The 26,436-nt window shown below is 41.5% G+C and overlaps 1 protein-coding gene and 1 long non-coding RNA gene across 2 annotated transcripts in view; one reads left to right on the top strand and one right to left on the bottom strand.

The window, feature by feature from the left end:
• Positions 1-745: 745 nt before the first annotated feature.
• Positions 746-3,586, bottom strand: LOC134138654 (uncharacterized). The gene is made up of 3 exons (XR_009957952.1): positions 3,359-3,586; positions 2,409-2,520; positions 746-1,683 (listed from the first exon to the last, which is right to left on the bottom strand). It is a non-coding gene; the product is annotated as an uncharacterized LOC134138654 (long non-coding RNA).
• SLC35F1 (solute carrier family 35 member F1) overlaps positions 3,196-26,436 on the top strand; it is a 256,539-nt gene continuing 233,298 nt past the window's right edge. The window contains exon 1 of the mRNA XM_062572623.1: positions 3,196-3,453. Within this exon, the coding sequence (XP_062428607.1) occupies positions 3,230-3,453 (224 nt within the window). The 5' untranslated portion in view covers positions 3,196-3,229. The remainder of the gene's footprint in view (positions 3,454-26,436) is intronic.

The raw sequence follows: 26,436 nt of genomic DNA, 5'->3' as shown, positions 1-26,436 counted from the left end.
CTGCCAGGTCTCGGGTAGGCTAAGAGCATGCCTACAAAGTCAGACCCCCAGGAGAGGAGTTCCCCACCTAGCTTAAGTGTTGTGCTTTGGGTCATCAAGATTTAGGCTTGAGCCAGGCCTTCGAGTAGTGTGATAACAGCTCAGTGCAGCTGCTGTTTCAACAGCTTTGTATGTGTTTATCGGCAGAAACCTTAAAGTAAAAAGACAAAACACTGCTTCAGGATAAACCACGGTCATTGGACTAACATCTAGCTGGTTCACTTACTAATCAATGTGATGAAATGCTTAGCAGAAAATGTATTTTCACAATTATACAAATTATATTATTATCTTTCAGTAAAATTAATCCAGTTGGGTATTATATTAATGAAGATGCCAGACGTGCCAGAGCTAAGTATCTTCACGCTGAGAAATGGCTCTAATGGGAGCTGAACATGCTTAGCACTATGTTTGAAATCAGGCCAGGAGCACTCAGGCTGCAAGGGATATTTAGCCACATGAACAACATCTTGAGTAACTATTAAGATGTTAAAATACTCTGTTCCCAGTCACTCACTACCAATAGTATAGTTCTGTCAATCTGTTGATATTACTAAATAGGATATCTTCAGTATAATTGTTCCTCCTAGTAATTTTGTGTAATCATGGGAAAAAAACAGCATGGCTGAGCTGTGACATTAAATGCATAAAGCCATGTGATGGTACGATGCTACACACGCTGTATGATACTGAGACAAAGTGAAAGTACTTGGAAAGACTTTTATTGGACACTGAGCAAAAGCTGAGTATTGCATTAATAAAAAACGTATATGCAAGAAATCCATTTAGCCATGGTGGTAGAAGGGGTGTGTGCATGGGCCAACAGCTTCCCTCTCTATCAGTAAAAAACGAGCTTTTAAATACAGTGACTGTCCTGAGGGCAGTATCTTCCTACAGACCTCCTCTTTATTGGCAGATCACAAACTGGACTTCAGGTATGCATTCATTTGGTTTAATCAGTAGAAATAAAGTTACACAAACACCATTGTTCTGACTTGCTCAGCTGTCAGATTAGTCTGAAATGGCCACTGAACATAAGGAAGCAAATACATTTCTCATCTAAATGTTGTCATTATAGACACAGAGAGTATTTCCAGAGTATTTGCAGTTGTCATACAGACGCAATTATGGAGAAAGTATGTTTAATGAAGGACTTGAAAACATTGTCAGATATGTACTAGAGGTATGAGACAGAAATGAGTGTGCGAGTGTGGGGTGCTGAAGCCAAAAGGCAATGGTGTACAATGGAGAAGGCTGCATATAATGACCAATACTGAAAATAAAGTTGTGACACATCATTTTCAGGCTAGGGGAAACATCTGATGCTTTTGAAGCTCTGTTCCTTCCACTTCCAAGTGCTGTCAGGGAGAACGAACCTTATCTTTTCTCCACTCATGGAACATGTGGTTGCCATAGGGGGGGGATACGAGAGCGGAGAATCTCCTAGCAGCATAATCCGATTCAACTGAGGTTTGCCTCGCACTGAAAGCAGTTGGCTTTTTGCCCAGAACTCAGAATGAACTTTAGAGGATTTTGAGCGAGTGATCCACATCTTCAAAAGCATTCCACGGCTGGAACAATATGCTCTGATGGATCTAGTCTCCCAATCTATTCACTTGAGACCGCCGAGATGCTCAGAGCAAACTGCAATATTAAAAATTAACGTTAGCAAAAGGAATAGTCCCTAGAAAGAGGGGTTACCGACCTGAAACCTAGTCATTAAAAAAAAATATAAACATAATTTCAAGTATTATATCCAGCTGATTTCCCTGGGGGACACTTCACAGTGTTTACAACCCCTTTTCCTGTTTTTTTTTTTTTTTTAAGTTTTTTGCCCCTTCATAGCTTTTTGTAAAATTCCTGCAAACAGGAGAAAAAAATAAAAGAAAAAAAAAAATAAAAAAAATTAAAAGAAACTTTGACAAAAATAAAGGGGGCAGATGCTGGAATGGAAAAGACAAAATTTCAAATTTCTTTCAATTACTGGTACCCTGCAAAATTAAGAAGTAATGTATTTCGGAGTGATATGATTGATTTAAAAAGGTATGTATGCTTTTTAACCTCCTCTAAGCCTAATTCATTTTAGAAAATGAAATATTTCACTATTCAGAATAAGAAACATTAAAAAAAACCTGTCATTCCACTTATCTTCAGAGAGACTTCTTGTATTTGAAAGAGATTACCATTAAAATCTGCAATAAGGCTGGACTAGGCATGAAGCGCACCATCTCCACGAAAAATGGATGTGGACCTGAACTTCAAGCACAGAGACCGTAATCCCTTCTTACTGCTAGTTCTGTGCCTACCTAGCAAGCGTTAGAGCAAGAATGTTTTTCAGTATTATTTTTTATTTGCATTCTTTTTCTTACTAGTTTCCCGAGGGCAACGCATGCCACACCATGTCTCGAAGGATAAAGGCAGGGTGATTCCTGGATGCATTCCCATCGCACCAGCGGATGAGGGAGATGACATATAGCTCAGCTGTAGACAAGAAAAACATATAATGCTTAAAAAATAAAATAGAATTAAAACGCTTGGGCACACCAGAACAAATCAAGTGGATATTTAGTTCGGTGAAGTTTGGGGGTAAATATTTCTGTTTGGCACTTTTCCTGCCCTTCCTGCGGGCAGGGCTGCCGGCGGGGGGAGGCCCCGCGGGCTCCGCCGACCCCGACGGCGCCGGCGGCCGCCCCGGGGACGGAGCCGCCCCCCGCGCCTCGGGGGAGCCCCGGGGGCGGCTCGCGGCGCCAGGGCGCCGCCTGGCGGGCGGCCGCCGCCTGCGCCGCGCCGCGCCGCGCCGCGCCGGGCTGGGGCGGCGCCGGGGCCGCGGCGGGGCCGGGCGGCGCCGCGCACGGCCGCGGCGGCGGGCGGCACCTGAGCTGCGCGGCGCCGGGGGCGGCAAAGGCGCCGGAGCCGAGCGCCGCCGCTGCGAGGCGCGAGGAGGAGGAGGAGGAGGGTCGGCAAACTGGTGGCACTTTGTGGACTGTGAGCGGCACTTGCTGCTGGCGGCGGCAGCCCGCCCCTCGCTGCATGGCAGCTCAGTGAGGGCGGAGTGGGCGCGGGGCTGGCGCTGCCCGCACGACGAGGCAGCCAGCGCCGGCGGCAGCAGCGCCCGCCGCCGCCTTCTCGCCCGCCCGCCCACCCGGGATGTGCCCTGCTCGCCGCTGAAGCGCCGCCGCGCCGCGCCGCGATGCTCTCCCCCGAGCACCACCGCCACCACCCGCACCAGCACCACCACCCGCCCGCGCCGCCGCCGCCGCACCACCACCACCACCACCACCCGCCGCAGCCCAACCATGTCGTGGCCACCATCGAGAACCTGCCGGCGGAGGGCGGCGGCGGCGGCGGCGGCCGGGGCGGCATCTCCGCGTCCTCCTTCAGCGTGCGCCAGCGGATCAGGAAAGTGCTGAACAGGTGAGGAGCGGGGCGGCCGCCCCGCCGGGGCGCGGGCAGGTGCCGGGGGGGGCGGGTCCGTGCCGGCCGCCGGCGACCGTTACCCCGCGGCGACCGTTACCCCGCGGCGGGCGGCGGCGCCGGGGAGGGCGAGGCCGTGCCGGCCGCGGCGCCGCCCGTGCCCTCCTTCCCTCCCTCCTGCCGGCCCGGCGGGCTGCGTGAGGCGGGGGCAGCCGCCGCACGGGCGCCTCCATGTTACGGCGGGCGCGGCGCGGCGGGGCCCGGGCGGCCCTTCCCCGGCGGGGCTTAGGCGCCCGCCTGCCCGCTGCCTCGCCCGGGAAACTTGCACCCGGCGGCTCCGGGCGGGCCGGGGGCGGAGATCCCGCCTGCGGCCGCCGCTGCCCCGGCGCCGGGGAGAGCCCGCGGGGAGGTTCCGCTTGGTTGTCAGGGAGAAGCCGGCGCTGACAGCGCGGCTGGGCGCTGGGGAGACGCTGGCTGGTCGGCGCGGCCGTGCGTGTGGCTCAGCGCTGTAAACGCAGGGACGCCAAAACTGCGGAATACTCGGGATAGGCGCTTTCACCGAACGCGCAGCAAAGCCCTGGAACCATCTTAAGTTCTTTATGCTCTCTTTCCTGCACATTACTTTTTCTTCTGCACTGCCTTTGGTCAGCTCTGAGGTTTTTTGGTCTTTTTAAATATCTCTCTGGAGCCTAACTGATTGCACTTCTCCAGAAGGAGCCTCAAAACTCCTACTTGAAAAGCGAGCTGAAGCCATCACTTTTGCATCACGCTTTTTACTTGCTAAGTAGACCTAAACAGAGAAGTTGCAGCGTTATAAGCACCAATAGGATGGTGCATACCAGTGTCGACATCTTTGTCCACTCTTTTTTGATAAGTGGATTTTGATAATGGATGAACAACTAGGAAAAAAAGATCAGCTCTTTTATCTAGGTGTACTGGTTTTGAAAATGGAGCTACTTGATTCTTTCAAGCTTTTAAACATTAAGAACTTACCATTGTTACCATCAGTTCCTGAAAGCATTTGTCTGATTGTTCACTGACTGTTGCTATTATATGCAGTCAATTAACTGTTACCATTCTAGGAGGTCTCAAAAGCATCAGTCAGGGAAGAAGTATTTATACTTAGTTATTTGAGCATATGAAGTATTGGAGAATAGTTGAAACAAAGAAGGACTGTCTCAGCTCAGACAAACTAAATTGTTTTTCTTGTATATGTGTACCTGCAACTTCCAGTGTAGTGAAAATCACATGATACCACAAACCAACTCCCAGTGCCATGGGAGGTGTCCTATGTGCTTGTGAAAACTGCCCCCTTTCTCCTTGGTCATCCCAAGTTCTGTCAGTCTTAAAATAAGACGTTAGTGAAAAGAAGTTTCTCAGGGGCAGCAAGAGATGTATAAAGATGTGGTCAGTAGGTCAGATACAGAAGCAATAGGTGCCTCTATTCAACAGCAGTCTCTGGCAAACCATCGAATTGCCCACACTCTTGATGGTTAGAAAGTGTTGTATTCATTAATCATGTCTAAGTAGTTATCATGCTTATGCGTATATATGACTCTCAACTGTATTTCAAAAGCCAAATCAATACTTATTGTTAAATATCCATGGTTAAAATGACTGTATCTAGATTGTTTCTGAAGGGAGGAAGAGGATAGAAACGGGTCCTGTTGACTGAAACTCAAATTCCTGTCCGGACTGCTTCCAAAACTTGAATCTGGGAGCTAAATCTACCATCTACCAGAGGAGCACCCTCCTGAGCTCGAAAGAGTGCTTGGTCACTTCTGCATGAGCATGTTCTTTTTGCCTCCCCAAATGTGAAATAGAGACAAATTTTGCCAAGTTTAGGTGATTTATGGAGCAGAATTCTCCTGAGGGGGAGAAGATAGCCTGTGTTTAAGCGAATCCTTAGTGAATCCAAAGTTTGCATCAAGGAAAATTGACCTCTATTTGTGAAATGTTACTGATTGACTCAATTCAGTTGAGCTAATGTGAGTTTCTGGTTTCTGCTGGAAAAAGTGGAAGTTCCTAGAATAAACAGACAAAATAGCAGGTTCACAAGAGCTGGCGTTACCAGAAACCTATTTGGAACCTGGAACTGATGTGGTCAGAGGAGACAGACAGCAGGAGAAGAGGGATAGACACTGGCAGAAACTGTGCAACATTTCTCGTGCACTCTTTTAAGTGTAGTAGTTCAGTCACCCCGGCGCCTGGTGATTCCTGACTTGCTTTCCAAGGCTTCTCTTAAAATTGCTTTACAAGCTATGGAAACTTATTTGAACTTCACCTTCCAACCTCTCTGCCATATTCACTCAATAGGTTCTAAGGTAATACTGGAACAATGGAAGAGTGTTTCAGAGAGAAATAATGTATTGAAAGCAGAGCTGAATGGCTTTAAATCCTATTTCAGTGGTTGTAACAAATGCTGCACTCTGTGGAAAGTTGGCCATTGCAGAAAACTAAAGTAAAACGCAAAATTGAAGGGTCAGAGTCAGGAGTGGAGATGTGCAGTAAAATTGTGGGATTTACTGGAACAGTCTGGATATAAATTCTGAGCTCCCGTTAATGGTGAAAAGGTCCTGCTGTACTCTGAACAAGCTTTCTGGTATCCTTGAAGGACAGAGGATGACTTTGAAGGGCAGTTGCATTATGGGGAAATGCTGTGGTGAGTACGTACTGAAAACACATTTCTGGACCTGTAACTCACACCTATGGTCCATGAATCCTAGCTGTGGTTCTGTGTCCTATACCTTTCTTCTGACATTTGCTCAGCTGGGGACCCTTGCTGACCCTGCCCTGGTATGTTGCAGGAGAGAGGAAAGAATAATTTTGACTGCTTGATTGCTTGCTTGCCCACAGCTTCTGGGAAGTCAGGACTGGATTCCATCAACTCTGTCTGCTTGTAGAAGATCATTTAATAATCAATGACTCACTCCATCTTGCCTCCCACCTGTAACAGGAAGTAAGAAAAAATGAGGAGTTAAAAAAAAAAAAAAAAGCTGTTTAGAGCTCTGTGATTCTGCATGACTCCACTCTGGCACTTGCCATTCAGAGATGCCTGTTGGTTGATCTGAACTTGTTCTGCCTGGCTGTACTCCCTAGAGGACTTCCTGGACAGAGAATAAATACTGTTGAAACACAGAGGAACAGGTTGCTAGTCAGTCAAGAATGAAAATGGACTTTTTGCAAGAAAAAGGAGTGAATACCTTTAGGTCTTCTGAAAAAGTTTTTTTTTTTTTTTTTTTTTTTTTTTTTACCTAAATACATTAGGTTATTCTGGGAAACAAAAAATTCTTAAGTCAATGGACTCGGGTCTCCAAAGTGACGAAGCCCCCATTATTGTAGTGTTTTACCCAATGAGGACTGAGAAAGCTAGATAGCACGTACAGTTTGTGGTCTTACCCTTGCCTACCTTTAGTGCTTTAAGAATACTCATCACAACATCTAGCCATGGCTTATGTTATTGTTTGACGGATCTCTTTTTGTGCTTTTTCTTGTCCCTGTCTGTAAATGTTACTCTGCATTTTTCAAAAGTTTCCTAAAATATATCAGAATAGTAGAAACATAGTAAATTTGATATCAGAAAATGGAGTAAGAGTGATTTCAGGCTCTGGCTCCCATGCCATTTTTTAAGCAGCTTTACAATTATATGCTCTGCTCCCATGAATTGTGAAAGCTTTCTCTGGAGCAGCGTGAGTCTACTTCCTTGCCTACTTACTCAGCTTTTCAGATAAATTTCAGCCTCATGCATAAAACCAGTGTATGGTCTAATTACTACTGCCTTTCTATGAAAAAGAAAGAAAAACTCTTGCTATTAAAAAGAATAATTCATTAATCAAGACATTGATTAATTTTGTTGCCAAAGTGAACAAAATGAAATGAATAAAAACAATTTGAGTCTCATTGATTCTTGTTGTCAGAAAGCCCATCTGTTTGGGCTGAGTAAAACTTTTGCTTTTTTAGTATGTTACAGGCTTAATTCATCCCTTAATGGAGTAACGAAACTCCCTTGTAGTGGAGTTAAGGGAGAATTTGGCCCACTGGGCAACTGACTTTGAACTTTAACTATGCATCAAGGCTGCTAACTCTTCAGAGATGACAGCTCTTTAAATTACACTGCAAGTATCAAAAGCTATAACCCAATGAATTTTTTTTCTAATGGTACGTACCCACATAGTGAATCAGATGAGAGGGATTTTATATACTAAAAAGAACTTGAAAATGAATAATAATGAAATTGAGGCAATATATTTCATTGCCCCAAAGCAGTAACATCTTTCAATCGACTGATCAGAGATGCAAACAAACCAAATAATTTATTGCATTTCTTTTTTAATGAAAAGCAGCTAAAAGGTCAAATATATCACTTCTAGAATCCCCAGGAGAGTGAGTATTCATAACCTTCAGTTGCTCTGCTTTCTTCAAAACAAAAGGATTGGCTTCCTTTGGGGTTTTTATTTAAAAATTACAGATAGTTACTAAAGTCTACCTGGAATAACAGTAACTGTAGAGGAATGAATCAGAGTCCCATTTCAGTTCCCATTTCAGCTGTAGTTCTCCATTTAGGTAAAAATATTTATATCATTTCCAGGTAAATAAAAGAAAAAGAGAGTTCTGAGCATAGATAAAGCAATTGGGTTGGCTTTCTTGTAGCTGGCATTATCATCATTCTTTCTGGGGAAAAAAAATCATATCTGCCCATATGGAACCACCTCTACAGATTTTGTACATGTCTGTACATGTGGGTGAATAAACTGTTAAGAAAATACTTACAATCGAAAAAAAAAGAGTTTTTCTTCCAGGTGTCTGAGATTTCTCATTTAGAAAACATAAATTGGCTATGTTGTAGTTATGCTGTGACTTTTTGCTGTTGATTTCTACTATCCAGATATTATGAATTGGAAGGGATGAAGATTTTATTCTTCTGAATATGTGAAATAGTATAAAATTCAATTTATGAAAAGTTGTCTACTGTTTCATTTTTTCATTAGTTTACCTGTTATCACCATTGTGAAAGCAGATGGCCTCCGTGAATTAGCTAAGGTTCCCAATAATTTGTGTCCATAAGGGAAATATCTGTAGAATGAGAGAAAAAGATGCCTTCCCCTTTCTTCTCCAAACAAGTTATTTCAGTGAGTGCATGTTTATTGGCATGTTGCTATACACTTTAAAAATGCTTTGATTTAGGAGTGAAGATAAAAAGAACATACAACTTCCACGTTAGTGCTGTTGCAAGTACTGAAAGTCTGAGCATGGTTTCCTAACAGACTGTAGAGCTAATGTCCCAAAGGTCTATTGCCCTTGCCTTTCCTTTCTTCTTGTGAATTTGCACCTTACAAAATGCAAACTTTGTCAGTCCTGTCCTGAAACAGGAATGGCCTAAAGTGTGGTGATTTAATATGGTAAGCGCACTACGCTCTAAAATCAAAAGCTCACATACTGATTGGGAAAAGACTTTTCCTAGGAGGGGCAATTTGGCAAGGCAAATTATGTGACTTTCTTCTGTCTACCTATGGCATTCAGAAGGCCTGTACTTACTGGGTGCCTGTTTGTAAGTGGGAATTTTTGACACTGGCTGTACTGGGCTTTGGGAAGGGGTTACTGCCTCTTGAACTAGGGGGGTTTAAAAAGAGCAGCACTGTAAATGGCCCCATAGAGAAAGCTGGAGGAATGGACAGAGTGGCTCTTATGGGATGGACAGAGCAGCTTTAATGTGCTAATGAGGGGAAGGCCAGATGCCAGCAGTGATCAGAAGAGTTCTTTGTGGCTCTGTGTCTTTGGAGATGGCTGGAGTCTCTGTCCTTATCGCTCTTGTTTCTGCAGGCAGAGAGAAACACTGGGGCTATTAGTGAGGTGTTCCCTTCCTTTAAGTCAGCAGATAGCCTTACAAATCAGCACTTGAATACCGATTAGGCATAGTTACCAAGAAAGCTTAGGAAAAAAAATGGTGAATAAGCTTTATTATTTTTTTATTAAAAAACCCAAACCCCAACAGCAGAAACTCCAAGATTTGTGAACTGAGCTCAAATCAGCTGAAAACACGTATTACAAGAACAGCTGTATGGGGACTCATAAATTGCTATGACTGTAAAGTATGTAAGTTTTGGTGGTTGTGAAATTTGTGTTGTGAACCACTTAATCTACCTGTCTCTGCTTATTTCTGTCATCTGTCTCTCTGAGATTTTCACTGAAAACAGTTGGTTTTGAAGCTTCTCTTTCTGCTTTTTCTGACTTTGCTTCTCTCATGATTTTTTTTTTAAAAAAGCATTTCTTCAGTACTTAGGTTCTCTTCATTTCTATTTTTTTTTTCCTCACAGCTCCCAAATGATTGAAGTCTGGGTTTGACTTGCATGCATCACATTCTTCTAGATACTGTTTGAATTGGAGAGCAAGAGATGCAGAATACTTTCCCAACAGCCTGTCCATATGCTGTAAGAGTATCTGTGCTGTAGCTTTATTCTATGGAGAGAGTATTTACTTTCTGGGGATGTGCCTCCGTACACCTTATTAGCCAAATAATTTTCTGTGCTGGATGACCCTAGATCCTTCCATAAAGATCTGCCCAAATATAACTTTATATAAATGCCACTGGAAAAAAAAAAAAAAAAAAAAAGTGATGCTTATTAAGCCAACTTTTCATTGTGGCAAACCCAGTTATTTTGGCCCTTAATTTCAGTTTCCTAATGGTTTCATAATTGCTTTCTAATTCATCTTTTTCCAGTAGTAACCTGGGGGAGCCACTTTCCACCTTCAGATAGATTTGACCTGAGGAAGTCTGTGACAGTGTGTCATTATTTAGAGCTGGATGGGGAATCTTCTCTTTTGGCACAACATTTTTTCCATCAGAAAATGTAGATGACTCAAAACAAATTCCCTGTAAGAAGGATGAGGTTCTTAATGCTGCATATTCAGGAAAGTTTGTTGCATCTATATTTTTTGTATGAAGAGCGAGCAAGACCTCGCAGTAATCTGGTGATGGGAGTACTTATTTAGATCAAATTTAACTCTCTGCTTTGCCACATCCCCTAGGGCTGCTGTGAATGTGGAGACTGAGGTTTGCTCAGGTGAAGAACTTCAAAAGGTCTTGGCTTTGTACTAATGCAAAATGTGAAAAGTTCTGAAATTCAAAAGTTTGATGAAACTAGAAGATGTTTTTTTCTTGGCCAGCATATCTCCCTAGGTATTCTAGGCTTCAAGGTGTTTATTTATGAAAGCATACTATGCTTGAAACAGGTTGCTGCGGCTTTAAAACAGATAAATGAGGTAATTTATGTCCAGTAGCAAGACTGTATTTATTACCTCTCAAGCCCTGAAGTTGATTGCAACCTGTAAGCCAGTATTAGCTGATGATGGGATGAAAACAAAATTTGAAATATTTATGGTTATGGCCATTAGTTTGCTTAGCCCTCTCTGATGTTCATTTATCAAAGAAAATGTTGCATGTATGTTCAGAAGCCTACTTGACCATATTTTCTTAAGCTACATTGGTTTTAAAATGATGCTATCTTCCAGGCCACATTCATTCTTATTACTTTGTCCCGTATGGCGGGTATTTTGATGTGACTTGGCTTTTTCGTTTTGTTTTCCATTTGCTAGAAATAGAGTATCAGTTAAGAAGAAATTAAGTGTTTTCCCCCTCTGTTTGAGGAAGGGGGTGTGGAGAGCAGCTACCAGCAGCATGGAAGGGAGATAGATGGGTTCTGTTTCCTACACTGGTCCCTCTTTATACATTTCATTAAAGAGGAAGAGTTTCAACAGAAGATTCCACAGCTCCACTCCTGTATCTCTCCAGTCTAATAACTAAAATCCTAATCCTTAATGTCCATGGGACTTGCACTAGTAGCTCAGATCCCTTCAGACAAAGGAGGAATTTGAGTCTGGGTGAGTGAAAGTGAGGGAACCTCTCTCTCTCTCTCTCTCTCTCTCTCTCTCTTTTTTTTTTTTTTTTTTTTTTAAACGAAAGGAGGTAGATGTGCAACTCCAAGAACAGGTTCAGGATTGTGACTCATGCACAGGGGAATCCTGAAATTAGTCACTGACAGTGGCCTAATGCTCTGAGAGGGGTAAGACATAAGCTGTACCCTATCTTACTCTTTTCTGTTGTTTACCTACGTTTGGATCTTTGAGTTGTCTACCCAGATGCCTCTGTGGCTATTCCAGAAAACAGTATTCTTCTGCGTGGCTCTTTGCTTTATTTTACCTTTGGATGATGCGTCACAAGATAACTGCTCAAAAACACAAAAATTTTGTATCTGTATGACTGCTGCATAAATGTGATCAAAATGTCTAACTCTCTTCAATTTCTTCTGACATCCATTAATTTTGCTAGAGTGATTTTGAACTGCTGTTATTACTGTCCTGTGTTATGATCAGGATAAATAGGATATCATGCCTGTGCTACTAGAAATTTATGCACGTCACGATGCATTGTCATCAGGCTTTGATACTGTGGCAGTGTGGTTAATAGAGTTGCTGAAGCATCTACATGTGGAAGATTTCTGGACCTAAATCTGGCTGTGCCTGGTGGGAGCAGTGGTAGAGTGTTGAAGAATGGGATTGGACATACAGCCTCTGTGTCTGTTTTCAAAAGCTGTTCCTCAAAGCTCACTCGGAAACTGTGGCAGAAGTTTCCTTAGTGTAGAGAAGTATGTCGCCACCGCGAGGTATGTGACAGTTATTAGTCAGTATTTAATCCGTTTGGTACTGGCTGATCATCTGCCAAGCCTTTTTTCTGGGTTGCATGGAGGATACGATGGTATGAAGCATGGCAATGTATGAGGTAAACAACTGTGTATATGTAGGGTCCCCAAAGTGCATGGGGGTCATCAGTTTAGCCAAGGAGCTTTTCTTTGTCTCCTGTTTCAGGTCAAAGAGTTCAAGAAAGGAGAGGAATATTTTCTTATGATACTGTCAGAAACCATTTTATTAGTATGGAAAATCCATCAGTGTTAATATTAGGTGCCCTGGAAATGTTCAGATTTAGAAACGTTTGTTTACTGGATTATCCCCAAGGAATAGAAAGGTCTTTTTCAGATAGGTGGGGCAAAACCAGAAGAATGTCCACCATGCTATACTGGGATAATGGTGGTTTTAATTGTATAGGAATTGGAAGAAAAACTCTAGCTGCATGGGCAGTTGGGAAGGAGCCGGTTTGTCTTGCAGTGCATACAGAAACAAAATGTTGTTGTTAGCTATTTTGATGCTTTAGGACCCAGAAATAGTAAAATTAAAAGAATTATGCTGTAATCATTCTAAGCACAGATTTTTGGGGAGTTTAAATATCTGTGTTTTCAGTGGCCTCTGTAGGCTGATTTGGACCATATACCTACTGAAATCTTTTCTTACTAGAGGCTGAGAGCAGTAGTGAAACTGAGCCAATGTTTCTTTTCTGTTGCTTCTTTCTTTTTCTATCTCTGTTACTGCTACATACATGAAATTGCCTTTTTTCTTTCTCTCTCTCCTTTTTTTTTTTTTTTTTTTTTTAAACTTCCTGTTGGTAATATATTGAGGTCTGTAGGGATTGTCCAGGGTAGACTGAAGGTGAGGAAGGGCAGCAGGCAGCAAGTAGGTTGGGAAGAGTTCAGCAGGGAGCTGGGAAATATTTAATGCTTATGGGATTTGATACTTGAAGGAAATAAAACTTTCATATTGCAGATGCAATTTTCATCAGGCTGAGAATGAGAGTTAAGTCCTGTCAGTCAAAAAAAGTTTCCAGGCTTCATCTGACATGGCAGGAGACAGCTAGCACCCAAAAATCAGTTTAAATCTTTCTGTGCAGTCATATCATACTATAGCATGTGATGCTTAAAGGTAGAAGTCTCTTCTTCATTTTCAAGTTGACTGTTTTGTAGTTGTATCTTCTGCAAGCTGTTCCAGTCTCTGTCTTCAGGGAATTCTGTAACTGGCAAATCTAGCAGTTCAGACAGAAATGTCTCCTGTAAACCCATTTTTCTGCTTGATCTACCTGATATGTACAAGGAACTTCCAGTCGGATTTTGGATATCTGACACACTGGTGAGTGTCTGGTAGGCTGAGGAGGACGCTTTCTATTAAAACAGTCAGTTAGGAATTTAGAAATCATCATCAGATGTGCAGTCCTGCTCCTCCCTTGGGGTAATACCTGTGCTTATCACCAAAGACCTTGTGCTGCTGCCTCCTCTTCAGGTTCTTTCAGAGTAGCTTTGCTTTGATTTAGCAGTAGCCTTGCAGTATGTTGCAGAAGGCCTTGTTTGAGTCGTTTTTCCAGTCCTATTTGGTGGAAAAAACTCACTTCAGTGTGAGGAGATCCAGTAGACTTCAGGACATTTGGGGAATTTAATCTAGAAGCACAGGAACAAGGTGGTGTGATAGCTGTAGAAGATGTATGAGGTCACTGCTTACTGGTATTGACACAGAAAATTCCAGGGTTTATCTCATTTAAACAGAAAAGTGATGTTTTATCAGAACAACCTTTTTGTAGTAGAATGCACTCAAGTAGAAAGGCAGGCTAGTTAAGTTGAGATGCGATGTGAGATTGTAGTTGGAGGGCTGCCAGAAGTGTAAGAGTTACATTGCCTCCATGTGAACCAAGTACAATCTCTAGAATTCAAAGTTTTTCCTGTTCTAAAGAGCTTACTTGAATGAAGACACCGAATACATCTCTAATAACTCACATGGAAAAAAGACTGTCTATGGGTGAGTGCACAAGACCTTTTAGGAGGGAACTAAAAATGCTATCCCAATTTAACATCCCTTTTATAAATAAATTTTAGCACATTCTAACTCATGGAAGAATTTTTGTTAAATTTGATATCTGAAAATGTTCATACATACTGATTTGGTATGTATTATCATGTTAATGGAACTTATTATTACTCAGCTAGATTAATTTATTAGATTTATTCCTATACCATTACAACCTATGGATATATTAAGTCATGTTACTAAATGAGCCCACAGAATCAATACCAATTTGTGTTCTCATTTACAAACGATCTTAGTATATCCAAAATACTGTTACACTTAATACTATTTAGCTGTGATTTATTTTGAAGTATACGTGCTGTCTGACCATTTAAAATTTGTCTTTTCTTCTCTTTATCCTTTAATGTTCTTTTTTTTTTTTCTACATATGTTTTTGTTTTAGCAAAATAGCACACATCAAGTATCAAAAAAGCCATGACCATACTCTGGTCATAGGGACTAGTCACCAACTTATGTGTTTGCAAGATTATGGTGCTGAGACCAGGCCTACTCTTTGATACATGTTTTGCCTTTATGCATAACAGAGTTCAAAGCAGGAGAGGGAACAAAGGTATAAATTTAACTTTACAACTAAGCTGCTTGCCAAATGTACTAGATTTGCATGTTTGCCTTTGAGAAGCCGCCATGTGTGCAGTTATCTTTCAGAAGCGATGGTATTTGTCTGAGAAGCAGTTGCACGTAACTACGCAAATGCTGGCTGAAATGGGTAACTGATGTAAGGTGAGAAGGGAAAGAGTGTTGCTTGTCTGCTTGCTTCCAAAGCTGTACCATCAGATGCTACTCGCTGAAATCTAGGTGTGAGAGGCACAGGACCATAACAAGTAATGGTGAACAAAGCTCTTTGGTCAACAGTTCATGACTCTGCTACACAGAACTGATTACAAGGAGAAATTAATCTTAAGGCAGTTCTAATACTGCCATTACTATTATGATTGCACTAACAGTGGTACTGTTAAGAATGACAAATTCTTCTTTCATTTGGATGAAGTAGAAATGTTTTGTGACCCAAGGGAGGAGAATTATGGAGATCAGTTGACCTCAGCTCAGCCTTTAAATCCAATCTAAAGAAGCTCACAAAATGTTTCTGTGGAGAACTCTCCAGCAGCTGTGGGTACCCAGAAATAATGTGCAGTAGTCAGTAAGATGAAGCTGCTTCAAACTCAGTCTTCTCCAGCCAGCTATTCTTTGTTGTTTTCTAGAAAAAGGTGTAGCATCCACTCAGCACAGTATAAGGCTTATCTAACTACCTTTTGAACCGTACTTAGTATTGTTACTGTAGCTGCTGCTTGTGCTCCACTATTGTTGCTGAGGCATTAAAAGCTCAAGCCTGTTAAATAAACATAACAGCATACACAAAAAGGCCAATCATATAAAGGAAACTTAGTAGGGGTTAGCTTCTGTATCATAAAGTATGAGGATCAGAGTCAGGTATCAGAGTCAGAAAGATTGGGATGTGCTCTGTAAATACTACCTGCCTGATTAAGTTGTAAGATTTGGAAGCAAAGCCAGAGTGTAATGATTTGGGTCATTTTGACCATGCTTGACTGATAGTTTACAGGAGAGCTGGTAGACAAAAAGCAGCTCAACTAGCCTTTACAATAAAGGGGAATAGGGAGGTGGGCTTTTGGCTTTTTTTGTTCTTAAGATGCTTGTATTGCAAGAGAGGATTAGGGGAAAATACTGAGATTTGGTAGGTTTGGTAGATTCAGGAAAAGACCATAGCTCCTGATTTACAGTCCAGAATTGGACATTTTCTTGTTCTTTTTTCTTTTTTTTTTTCCCTTGGGCAAATCTGTTAACCTCTCTGGGTCTTGCTCAGCATCTGTAAAATGAGGATAATTAAACTTAACATTAGTTAATGCTTGTAAATTGCTATACAGTGCTATAAAATGCATTGTAAGTGCTAAGAAGCACCTAGAAGCATCTGGTCTGCAGGTACTGTAGTGCTGCTCTGAAATTTTATGAGCAAATGTTTGCCAAAAACCGGAATGACCAATGCATATCATACATAGGCTTTGGCAGACAGAAGGGTGGCGTCTTTTTAAAGATATTTAACTTTCCTGATCTATGTACTGTCAGAATACATGGTAGGTTTTCTGAGAGTACCTGCAGTGGTCTAGCACTGAAACTGGTGGGAGCTGAGGCTGTGGCTCCAGAGTGGTATTGGCAGTGGTGCTAGCCTGAGGGATCCTTGCTGCAATTCCAACTGCTTATTTTTACGCTTTCCCTGTCCCTTGTCTCCCCCCACCCACCCCTGCTAATAGTGCTGGCAGAGCTATTTGCCTGGCTGCGTGGAGAACAAGACTGGTGACTTGATCCAGATGGGGGGAAAAGTGGAAAAAAGTTTTTGTAGTTGTGTTTTGTTTTTCCAGATGGATCCTCTCTCCACTGAAGTTTATTATGTGGCTGCACAAACGTGGATTAGCACAATGAAAAGGCTGGTGTAGGGCTGGGAACAAGTGTTTAGAGAGAAAGAAGGTGTGGGGGGTTTGGGGCTGCTGAAGCTCTTCTAACATGGACTGTGATGCCACAAACTCTGTCAGCCAGACACAGCCAGTACTGCTGCCGCAGGGGTTTGAAACTGTGACAGGAGGCAGTGAGGTGTCATTCTTTTCTGCTTCCTAGGACATATTATGCTGATTTCATTGGAGGAACGTGTATGGTGGTATAAAAGATACTGTTTGGTATAGAGCTGTTCCCAGTAGATGCTGCATGTGTCGTGCTGTTTGTGAAATTGTATCTTCACACGTGTTTGAGATGCTTATGATGTGAATATATGCTATTGTGTGAATAATGTGTGTGTGCATGTACACAATGATTTAATAGGAGACTTTGTATTAAAAAATGAGGGGGAAACCACTTGGTTTCCTAATCAGCCACTTCCAAACAAATAATTACAAGTTGTTAGGAGAGGATACTGAGTTACTAGATGTGAAGATTCACTTTCTTAGCCATTTTACAGGACAGGGTAAGATTGTTCTTAAATTAGCTCTGTGAACTGCTATCCAAAGCAGAGGTATCATGCATGTCCTTTCTCTGTGCCCAGCCAGGTGCTGCTCATGCTTTTGCTGAGCCAGTTCTGGTTCCAGTTATATCTCACGGTGAACTGATTCATCTCATTAAACTGCCAGAGAATTAACCTGCACAAAAAAGTGATTATTTATTTATTTATTTATTTATTTATGTTATTGCTGCTGGGTCATGATTAAAGTAATTTCCAGACTGATAAAAGAAAGGAGGCAATGAGAAGCAGAGAAGAGGGAGAAGCAGGGAAAGAGGACATGAGGAAAATAGGGATTGGAGGAGAGAGAAACTGGAAAGAAGAGAGGGAGAGGATCCAACTTTCCCAGTCACAACTTTTGTGGTCACAAGCTGTTAATTTGGTTCATCTGTATTGTAATGTCATCACCTGCTTTGCTGCTAGGTCCTTAGGTTCACATTGCCTGTGCTGATGACCTCAGATGAGACCTGCTAGGTTTCAATGGTTAGTAAACAGTCAGCTGTAGCCCAATTCTCACAGAAATGGTGGGGGAGCCATGTGTTCATACCCAAAGAGAAGAAAAGGAACAAGGCCTGATGGCTGGTGGCGTGAACCTGGACTGATCTGGGAGGGGAAAGATGTCTCATCAGGCCTGTAAGCACTTACTGTGTGCCGCACCACTAGAGGTGATGTTTGAGGTGTGATGCAGCAGTAAGTGGAGATAACTCGGCAGCTGTCTTCCTATTACACCTATTTTTAGATGAGGCTAAAAATTTCAGTAAGGATGGACACTTGTGCAGAAACTTGTATGAACATGCTGTATCTCTTTCCAAAAGCTGCTCATTTGAAGGAGTGCTCTGATCAGCAATGCGGTGGTTCAGGTTGCAGAAAGAATTTCTCAAGAATGAAACATCCACCAGTTTGATCACTTCCTGGAGTGGTGTCACCAGTGCTCCTTCTGGGTGTACCAATTGCACCTACATAGGCAGTTTTGTGCATATGTTGCTTTGTTACTCCTGCTTTCTGAATCAATCATACATCCTCCAAGTATTGATTTCGCCTATCAATATTGTTTTGGAAAGGTGCTGAACAGTTCCTGTATATCACTTCACAACATTCCCTCTACTCAGCAGCAGATAATAGCTGTTGTATGTAGAGCACCAAAGCACAGGCAGATAGAGTTAAGGAGAAAAGCAGGTGTTGTAGAAGATAATAGACAAACAATATGGTTGTATACTGTTCCTGAAGAGAAATAAAGGATTAACAAATCTGGATAGAAAACATCTTCTGTGATTCAATTCTTCATTTTGATCCTATTGAAAACTGAAGTGAAAACAGAAATTACAGTTCAAGGCCTGAAGCTTCTTTGGGTTTTGCCTTTTTCTTAAGAATTGGGGCATTGCAATCTAGCCAGTTTTTAGTAAATTTGAAGTTGTCCTTGAGCTTCCTGACAAGTTTTTGTTTATTGTTTTTATTTTTATTTATGAATGGTGGTAGATGAGCTTTTTTTTAATCTCTGATGAGGAATTTTAGTAGGTGACTTTCTTGACTCGGGCAGAAGAGTGTTGAGTGTCTAACCAATGTTGATGAAGGGGCACAGTGAAGAGCTAAATGTGTCATTTCTTACAGATCTAGGTGTTTGCATCTATTATTGTATATATGTATCTTTTTATAACAGTATTAAAAGCAAGTTTGGTTGGGTAACAGTCAAACAGCTGGGATATTTTCCTTTTTTTTTTTCTTTTTTCTTTTTTCTTTTTTGACTTGAAGCCCTGACCCAGGAATTTCTCTAGTTTTGTTCCCTCTATCCCCAGGATTATTATCTAACACAAACTCAGTGTTCACTTGGGCAGGTCTTGTTTTGGGGAAGTTCAAACCATTGATCCTGCCACACACCTCCTCTTAGATAAAGCTTTAGCAACTTATGAATAAATACTATCCAAGTCGGAACCTGACTGATAGGAAGAAATTCTGTGTCCCAATGGGAAGTTAAGTTACACGTTCAAACTGGGAAGCTCTCTCTAGCAATTGGAGTATGGGCCCTGTAGATCAGAAAAAAAAATACAGTGCTGGAGGATATTATACATGAATTCATGGTTTGATATTGAAATCAATGTACAGGAAGTCAGGGAAGAAGCTTCCACAGCAAATTCTACCAGTTTTTGAGTCCCAGTTATTGGAAGTGGAGAGAGATAACACAGCAAAAATCTCTGTCTTGTTTTGTCTCCGTGCCCAAATATGCTTCCGTGGTGCAGAAATGAATTGTCAGGGAGGGAGGACCTGAACCCTTGCAAAGCAAAGGAACCTACTGATCACGATTCTGTTCTTGTGTCAGATAGGCAGAGATTTCTGTGTGGCTTACAATGAATTAGTTTGCATGTGTGGATGTCGAATAAGCACATTAGCTGTTTTTATGAACACAGTGATACCCTGAAAGAGATGAGACATCCGTTTCATATGAGAGACCCATAAAGTGAGTAGAGCAAAATACAAGAGCAGCAAAGGCAAAAGAGTGGTAAATAGATTAAGATTATTCCCTACCTGATCCCCCAAATATACGATACCCCCAATTTTCTTTTCTGCACATCCAACGTTTCCTGTTTCCTCCTCCTCCTGCTACATGCAGCTGCACTCCAAAAACATAGAAGAAACATAGTTTCAAGATTTTTTTTTTTTTTTTTTTTTTTTTAAGGAAGTCAGAGTATGGAAAGACTCTCCCATCCCAAATGAAGAGGGCTTATTATAAAGGATTAATTGGGGCCAAACAATGTGAACCCTTGAGGAGTTTGTTACCCTTTTGAGCTGTGGGCTTCACTAAGAGGGTACACTATATTCCCTGTGTTTCGGAGCAAGTGCGTGTCATGTGATGCCGTGGTTACCATAGCAATTAATCACCTCTTTAAGGACTGGTGTAGAACACAAATCCATGTAAATTACCCAGAACCCTAGTTAAAGCTGCCCCTTAGGCACCTTTGTATTTGATTTTAACCCAAAAGATTGGATTGAGATCTGTCTCCCTCTTTTTTCCCTTCTCTCTCTCTCTTTCTTCTCTCCCTTTCCCCTTCTCCTCTCTCTCTCTCTCTTTTCCCCTTCTCCTCTCTCTCTCTCTCTCTTTTCCCCTCTCTTTTGGCCTACTTGTGGGGAAAAAAAAAAACAGAATAAGCTTGGTATGTACTGTTTGACTAGCTTTATCCCCCCCCCCCCCTTTTTTTTTTTTTTTTTTTTTTTTGCTGCCTCTCCTCTCGGGAGCGCACCAGAGACTAACCAGGCTTTGTGCTGAGACAAAGGGAATTTTGAGGAATAACAATTGCAATGAGGAATAACAATTGCAAAACGTACAGGGATCCTTGGGTTCCATATTTCTGCATGCCCAGGAAGCTGTGCATGCCTGGGAAATGTAACAAGCATTGTCTTTGAGAGATTTGCATGGATTTTTTTTTATTATCTTAAGATTTACATTAATTTTAAAAATATACAGATTAATGTGTATTTATTTATGGGTTTTGCTTTTTTGTGTGCCTTAAAATGCAAATGGGAATTACTCTGTGCTGTTGGTATGCATTTCTGTAACAATGATGGAAATGAATACCAGTAATGGCAAGATTATCTTTTATCTGTTTGCATAGATAATGAGAGAGAAGTAGGAGATATTTTCTATATAATTATGATCTCTGAAGATGCTGAATAAAAAATTCTTCTCCTTAAAAGTCTTCCTGCAGGTTAAAGACCTGTTCATTTGAAAGTCAGTCTTAATTTCCTCAGTGAATTATTAGAATGGTTGGGAAATCTATATATAAGTTTATTTTTTCCCCTCTTTTCTGAAGGTCTTGAAGCCTGCCCCACATTTCTTGAAAGGTTAAAAGTTTAAATTTACCTTTAGTATTGTTTCTCAAGAAAAAACAGAGGAGAAGTTTAAATGGATAAATTATCAAATAGACAATATTTTGTCTTCCTCTTAAATAAAGCGTAGGTATAATTCAACACAGTTCAGTCTGTGGATTCTTTTATTTGTTTGTTTTATGAACATTACCTTGATGCATACGCATCTGTATATGAAATATGTTTGGAATTATAGTTACTTTTACTAGCTATGTTAGGTAATATGTTGGCATTCTTTGGCATGCCAGATCATTGAGTCAAACATCATGATAAAAACAGATTAGATAATTTTGATTATCCGTAGCATTAATAGCTGTGCGTACTTAATGCATGCTAAATATCCTATTTTGTGCCGGTAGTTTATTCCTACTACTCAAAGATATAGGAACATACAATTTACAGGACTGTAGGAATATAGCACTGACATGATCTATTTTTGAAGTTTTGGTAGTTGAGCATCAGATTTTATTGTTAATAATTAAAGAAACAGTCCTATTTCATCCTATGTATGGCACGTCCAGTATGATCTTTGAGCACTGGTCAGGTTGACCAGTTAGATGAGAAACAATCAGAGAGAGACCCAGCCCCTAAGGTATGGCTTTGGAGTCATTGTTCTGCCCCCAAGTTTAAAAAAAATATCAAATCACAAGTGGCTATTCTGTGAATACTCCTGCTTATCGCAACTAGAAAAAGTGTGAAAAGCCACTGTTCAAGAACAAATGGTTAAGATCTTGTTTATTCAGTTTGTATCTCTTCAGGAGCAACTTTCCGGTATGGAAGAGTGAGAGCCAAACAGCTAAACAACAGTCTCCTCTCTTCTTTTCCTTCCTTTTTTGCCATCTTCCATTGCATGCTTTCTGTGGCAATCTTTTCCCCAGATTTGTATTGTTCTTTGTCAGCAGAGATGTGTGGAGGTTCCCAAAGCAGATGGAGCTTTCAGGGCAGTAGTGCTTTTTCTTTTCAATAGTCCCGGAGTTGCTAGCTGAAAGCCCTGACATCCTCCAGAGCAGTACTGCCTTTTACAGTGAAAGAATCCCATGTTGTCATCCACGTTTGGAGGGCTCATGGGGATAGGGGAATACAACAGGCTTCAGTCCTTGCAGTGTTCACAGCAGCTTGTCATCCTCAGGCGATTTTGATAACCTAGCGGAGCAAGGATTTGACCTTGCGTATGCCTGCATCCTTGCTGCGGCCATAGTTATAGGACTATATTCTTTTTCCCCATTCTTCTCAGGTAACTGTTGAAACTAGTGTTTTTGTTTCCCAATACAATTTTTTTTAACTGAAATAAAATAATATGATGGCATTTTGTTTCAGTGAAACTATCCCAGCCAGCCCTGAGTATATGAGCAATGCTTGTCTCAAATATGTCAGTGTGATTATGCATGTTCTGGTGCTGCGCAGCATATCACATTCGTCAATCCTCCTGTATCCTCACAGAAGTCATGACAACTAACTTTCATCCTTCTCTGTCTGTCTCAGTGCTAGGACTTCCCCATGTGTGATGGTGGGCCAGTTATGAAGGGTTTTCTTAGGCAGAACTCTTACAGGTTCCAGTGGGACTTTGGACGGAGAGACCGGTGGAGGCCTTGAGGAGGTAACCTAATGTAATAACAGAAAGCTGAGGCAGCTCTCTCCAGTCGCAGTATTCTGAAAGCAAGCGGAGTGATGTGTAGCAGTCTGTCGCGTTGCCAGCAGAGGTGAAGAAGCCTGCTAAAGTGTGAGAGCTGCAAATGCAATCTTTCCACTCCACCCTGGTAATTCCCAGCAGCTTTCACAGCACAGCTAGCAGGACTGTTGCTGTAAGCTTGGCTGGTGGAAAGTTACCAGGCATGGAGGATGGACTCAAGAAAGATTAGAAACCACAAAGCCTAAGTGATGATTCGCTGTGTGTCCTGGAGGCCTTGGGACCCGATAGAAACACGTGTTCATTTTTAGAGTGTTGGTTCCTTCAAATTTTGTGTAGGGAGGAAGCCAAGAAGACCTGGCTACTTTATGAAGAGCTTGCCTTTTGAATGTGATGGGGCTGACAAATTTCTGCCCTATTTTTAGAAAGACATAAAGGAGAGAGAGAAGAAAGATCAGCTGGTGAAACAGTACTCCAGTGTTGCTTGTTGAGCTAATGGCCACATGGTAGCGTCTTCCACATGCCGAAGCTGAACTGAGGTACGGATGGGGCACTGAATACTTGGAATTATGGGGCTGGAAGGAGGGACCTAGATTTCACCTGTGGAATGACCTGTCCCTGAGTGTCCCCATTAAAAGCCCTGGTGACCTTGCTGTCTCCAGGATAGCATTTGGCTGCCAGCAGAGGCACGCGGCAGGGGCTGGCGCTAGTGCTGCATGTTGCTGCCACTTGCAGCCCCATGCCACTTGCACAGACAGGAGCCACGCAGAGCACTGCAGTGGCATGCCTGTCCCACCTGCCACTGGGTGAGGGGCTGCCTTGGTGCTGGAAAACAATTTTTTAACATTGCATTTTGTGAATTAATGGTTGATAGCCACCTTTCCCATGTTTCTTGTGTGACCACTGCTCCTGTCACTACTTGCCTACAGTGGCTTGTTCTTTCTCTTTCCCATCTTGGTTGCAGCTTCTCCTTGCTCTTTTCAGAAAAGAAATGCTCTTTGTCAAGGGTCAAATGTTCAAGCCTCTTGGGTGAGGTAGTTTAGAGTTTTGTGTCTGAAATACTACATTTGCTTTTTGATATCTGCTGGGAGGATTCTCTAGCCTAAGTCTTGTTCCTTGACTTTTCTGTACTCTTTTGGAAATATTTGGCTGTATTTAAGCACACACACTTGAAGGCCTTTGAGGAACTGCAATGAGCTGGATCTGTTTTCCTGTGGCGTATATCTGGTTGGCATATCTCACAACAGCAACATGTCTAACTAAAATAAATAGAAGCTCACGTTAAAATTTGTGTTGATTTCTGTGGTTGAGATTATTCTGTGTGACAATAATTAGTAGCTTGGAAATGATGCCTTTGTGACAGTAGCTTCTCTGCTGCCGTGTTCCAGGTTTGAGTTGTGCTTCTGAGGTCTTGCTCTTGGCACTGTGGATGTCCCAGAAGCAGAAGAGAAAATTGCATGGGACACAGCATTCCCTCTGGCAGATGAGCAGTTTCGGCTGACTTCACATACCCCCTTGTTATGTTGTTTTTAGCTGCCAAAGATGCTGCTTTGGGACAATCTCTATAGTGGGAGAATTGTAAGCTAGTAATACAAACATGGAACAAGGCTCTTCTAGTTTTAATCCACTTTCTGACCTATAATCACTGCCTCTTGAGCATGTCATTTACCTGGTTTGCTTCTGTTTCCTCCCTTTGGATGCAAATGTCAGTCCTGCATCAGGAGAGTTGGGATGTTTAATGAAAAATCTGGAAATATTTTTATAAATGCTCATGATTTTTATTAAAAATATGATCTAACGAAAGAGAGGAGTAACTGTCATAAAGGAGAAAGAGCTATGGGAGAGATGCAGAAAATAGTTTACAGTCTCTCACTGCATCTCAAGGAAGCATGAAAGCACAGTGTTAACTGGGGCATTTTTGAATTATGTGTAGTGTTGGCATTGAGTTCTCTATTAGTTTCATTTCAGTATTACTGTCTTTCTTGCCAGGAGAATAGGCTCTGTAAATAAGCTGTCTCCTCATTTACCTGCATAGCTTGACTATAGACAATTATCCATTTAATATTATGACTATTAAAATTAATATTGAGCTCACCTGAATTAATATTGAGGACACCTGAAATACTCGAGATGAAATGCGTTGATTACTTAGACCATATAAACACACATGTTTCACAACAAAAAATGGGTGAAGCAATTCTGCCAACAAGTCCATTGTTGGTCTGCAGTTTTCTTACAGTTACCATCAATTGTCACAGTAAGGATGGCCTCCTACATGGTTTTAAATACACTTTATATGTTTAAAAGAGGTAAAATCGAGAGTTAGCACAATCTCTTATGAACCTAGTATTTTTGGAGCTTTTAAGTCATAAAGTTGCCCTGGAAACAATAATAATGAATCAGGGCAGAAAGTTTTTTGTCCAGCTTTCAGATCCAAACTTGTTCACAGTACATTTCTTTAACTACTTTTCAACTTACATCCTTTGCAGCACATCCACATTCTCCTTAACTTGAGTAAATTTCTTTTCCATGTCTCAATCTTGTGTCTTTGGGGCATGGTATCTTTATTGCTGAAACCCTGAAACACAAATTTTTCTCCTGTCAGAGATAGAATAGCCCTCAACAAATGTAGTGGTATGGATGTGATTTGCTACCCAAGTGTATTTGTTCATAAAAAACCCAGACAAGTGAAAAAGACTAAGATTCAGATTTCAAGGTACAGAAATCTACTACATACTGTTACTTCTGGAAAATGAAAACTATTGACACGCTATTAGCTACAGCTAATTATCCTGAAATTTCAATCTTAAATATTTAAAAGCGATTGTCTTCAGCATATGGAAAATAAAGATCAATGAAGTGTATTTTATAAAAGGATGTGTTTCCTTATAAAGACTGTAGAATTTGGCCCTACAGAAATGGGAAAATTCAACAATGGCATCATGTGCAGTGGAGGTAACAAAATTCAGAAAAAATATAATTCTTAAATGTTTCGATATCTGTGTAGAGCGACATGGCATACTCATGAAGATTTACCAGCTTGGGCACAAAATCTGTTTGTTCATCCTGGACTATTATTCCTGGGCTGTAATAATAAGGTTAACAAAAGATCCATTAACTTCCCAAGTAAAATATTACTTGTGCCTGTGTACAAATTGAGTGGAATTTTGCCAGCTGATTCAGGATACAGCTTAGTTCCAAAATGCATTCGAAGAGATTTGCACCCTCCAGTATGTCAAAGATTAATGACTAGCTAGGCTTACTAGCTTTTCTATAATATTTTCTCCTTGCTGTCTTTGCCAGAAGTTTTTGCGATACCATCTCTTTCCTGTTAAGTCCTAGCTCTGTTTCATCTTGCAAAGTGCTCTTAGAAAACTTGTTATATGCATTTGGCGGTAGAAAGGCTGAAGGATGTGAAAGAGCATGTACGAGCTGACTGTATGTACTGTTCATTTTTATTTTTAAGGCATTAAATCTGGAAGTCTTGCATATTTTCTGGGCTGAATCTGAAAACACTTGAGGCACCTCAAAAAGATATAATTAGGACCAAGGCGATAATGAATACAAAAGCTGAATAATGGGAAACAAGACCCAGTAAAGATATCTATTAGAATGTGGACTAATCTTTCGTGGAAAAGAGAGATACCATCTAAAATAAATTGCAGAAAGCCCTTCAGTACCTGTATGGAGGAAATCGTTTTGTGCTGATAGGAGGCAGAGGGAGACAAAGATGATCTAAAGCATTCTTTTTATCTCT

The sequence above is a fragment of the Rhea pennata genome, chromosome 3 (assembly GCF_028389875.1).
Source record: "Rhea pennata isolate bPtePen1 chromosome 3, bPtePen1.pri, whole genome shotgun sequence".
Taxonomy (NCBI): domain Eukaryota; kingdom Metazoa; phylum Chordata; class Aves; order Rheiformes; family Rheidae; genus Rhea; species Rhea pennata.
Note: the sequence above shows the minus strand (reverse complement) of the source record. Positions and strands in the feature narration are given on the sequence as shown.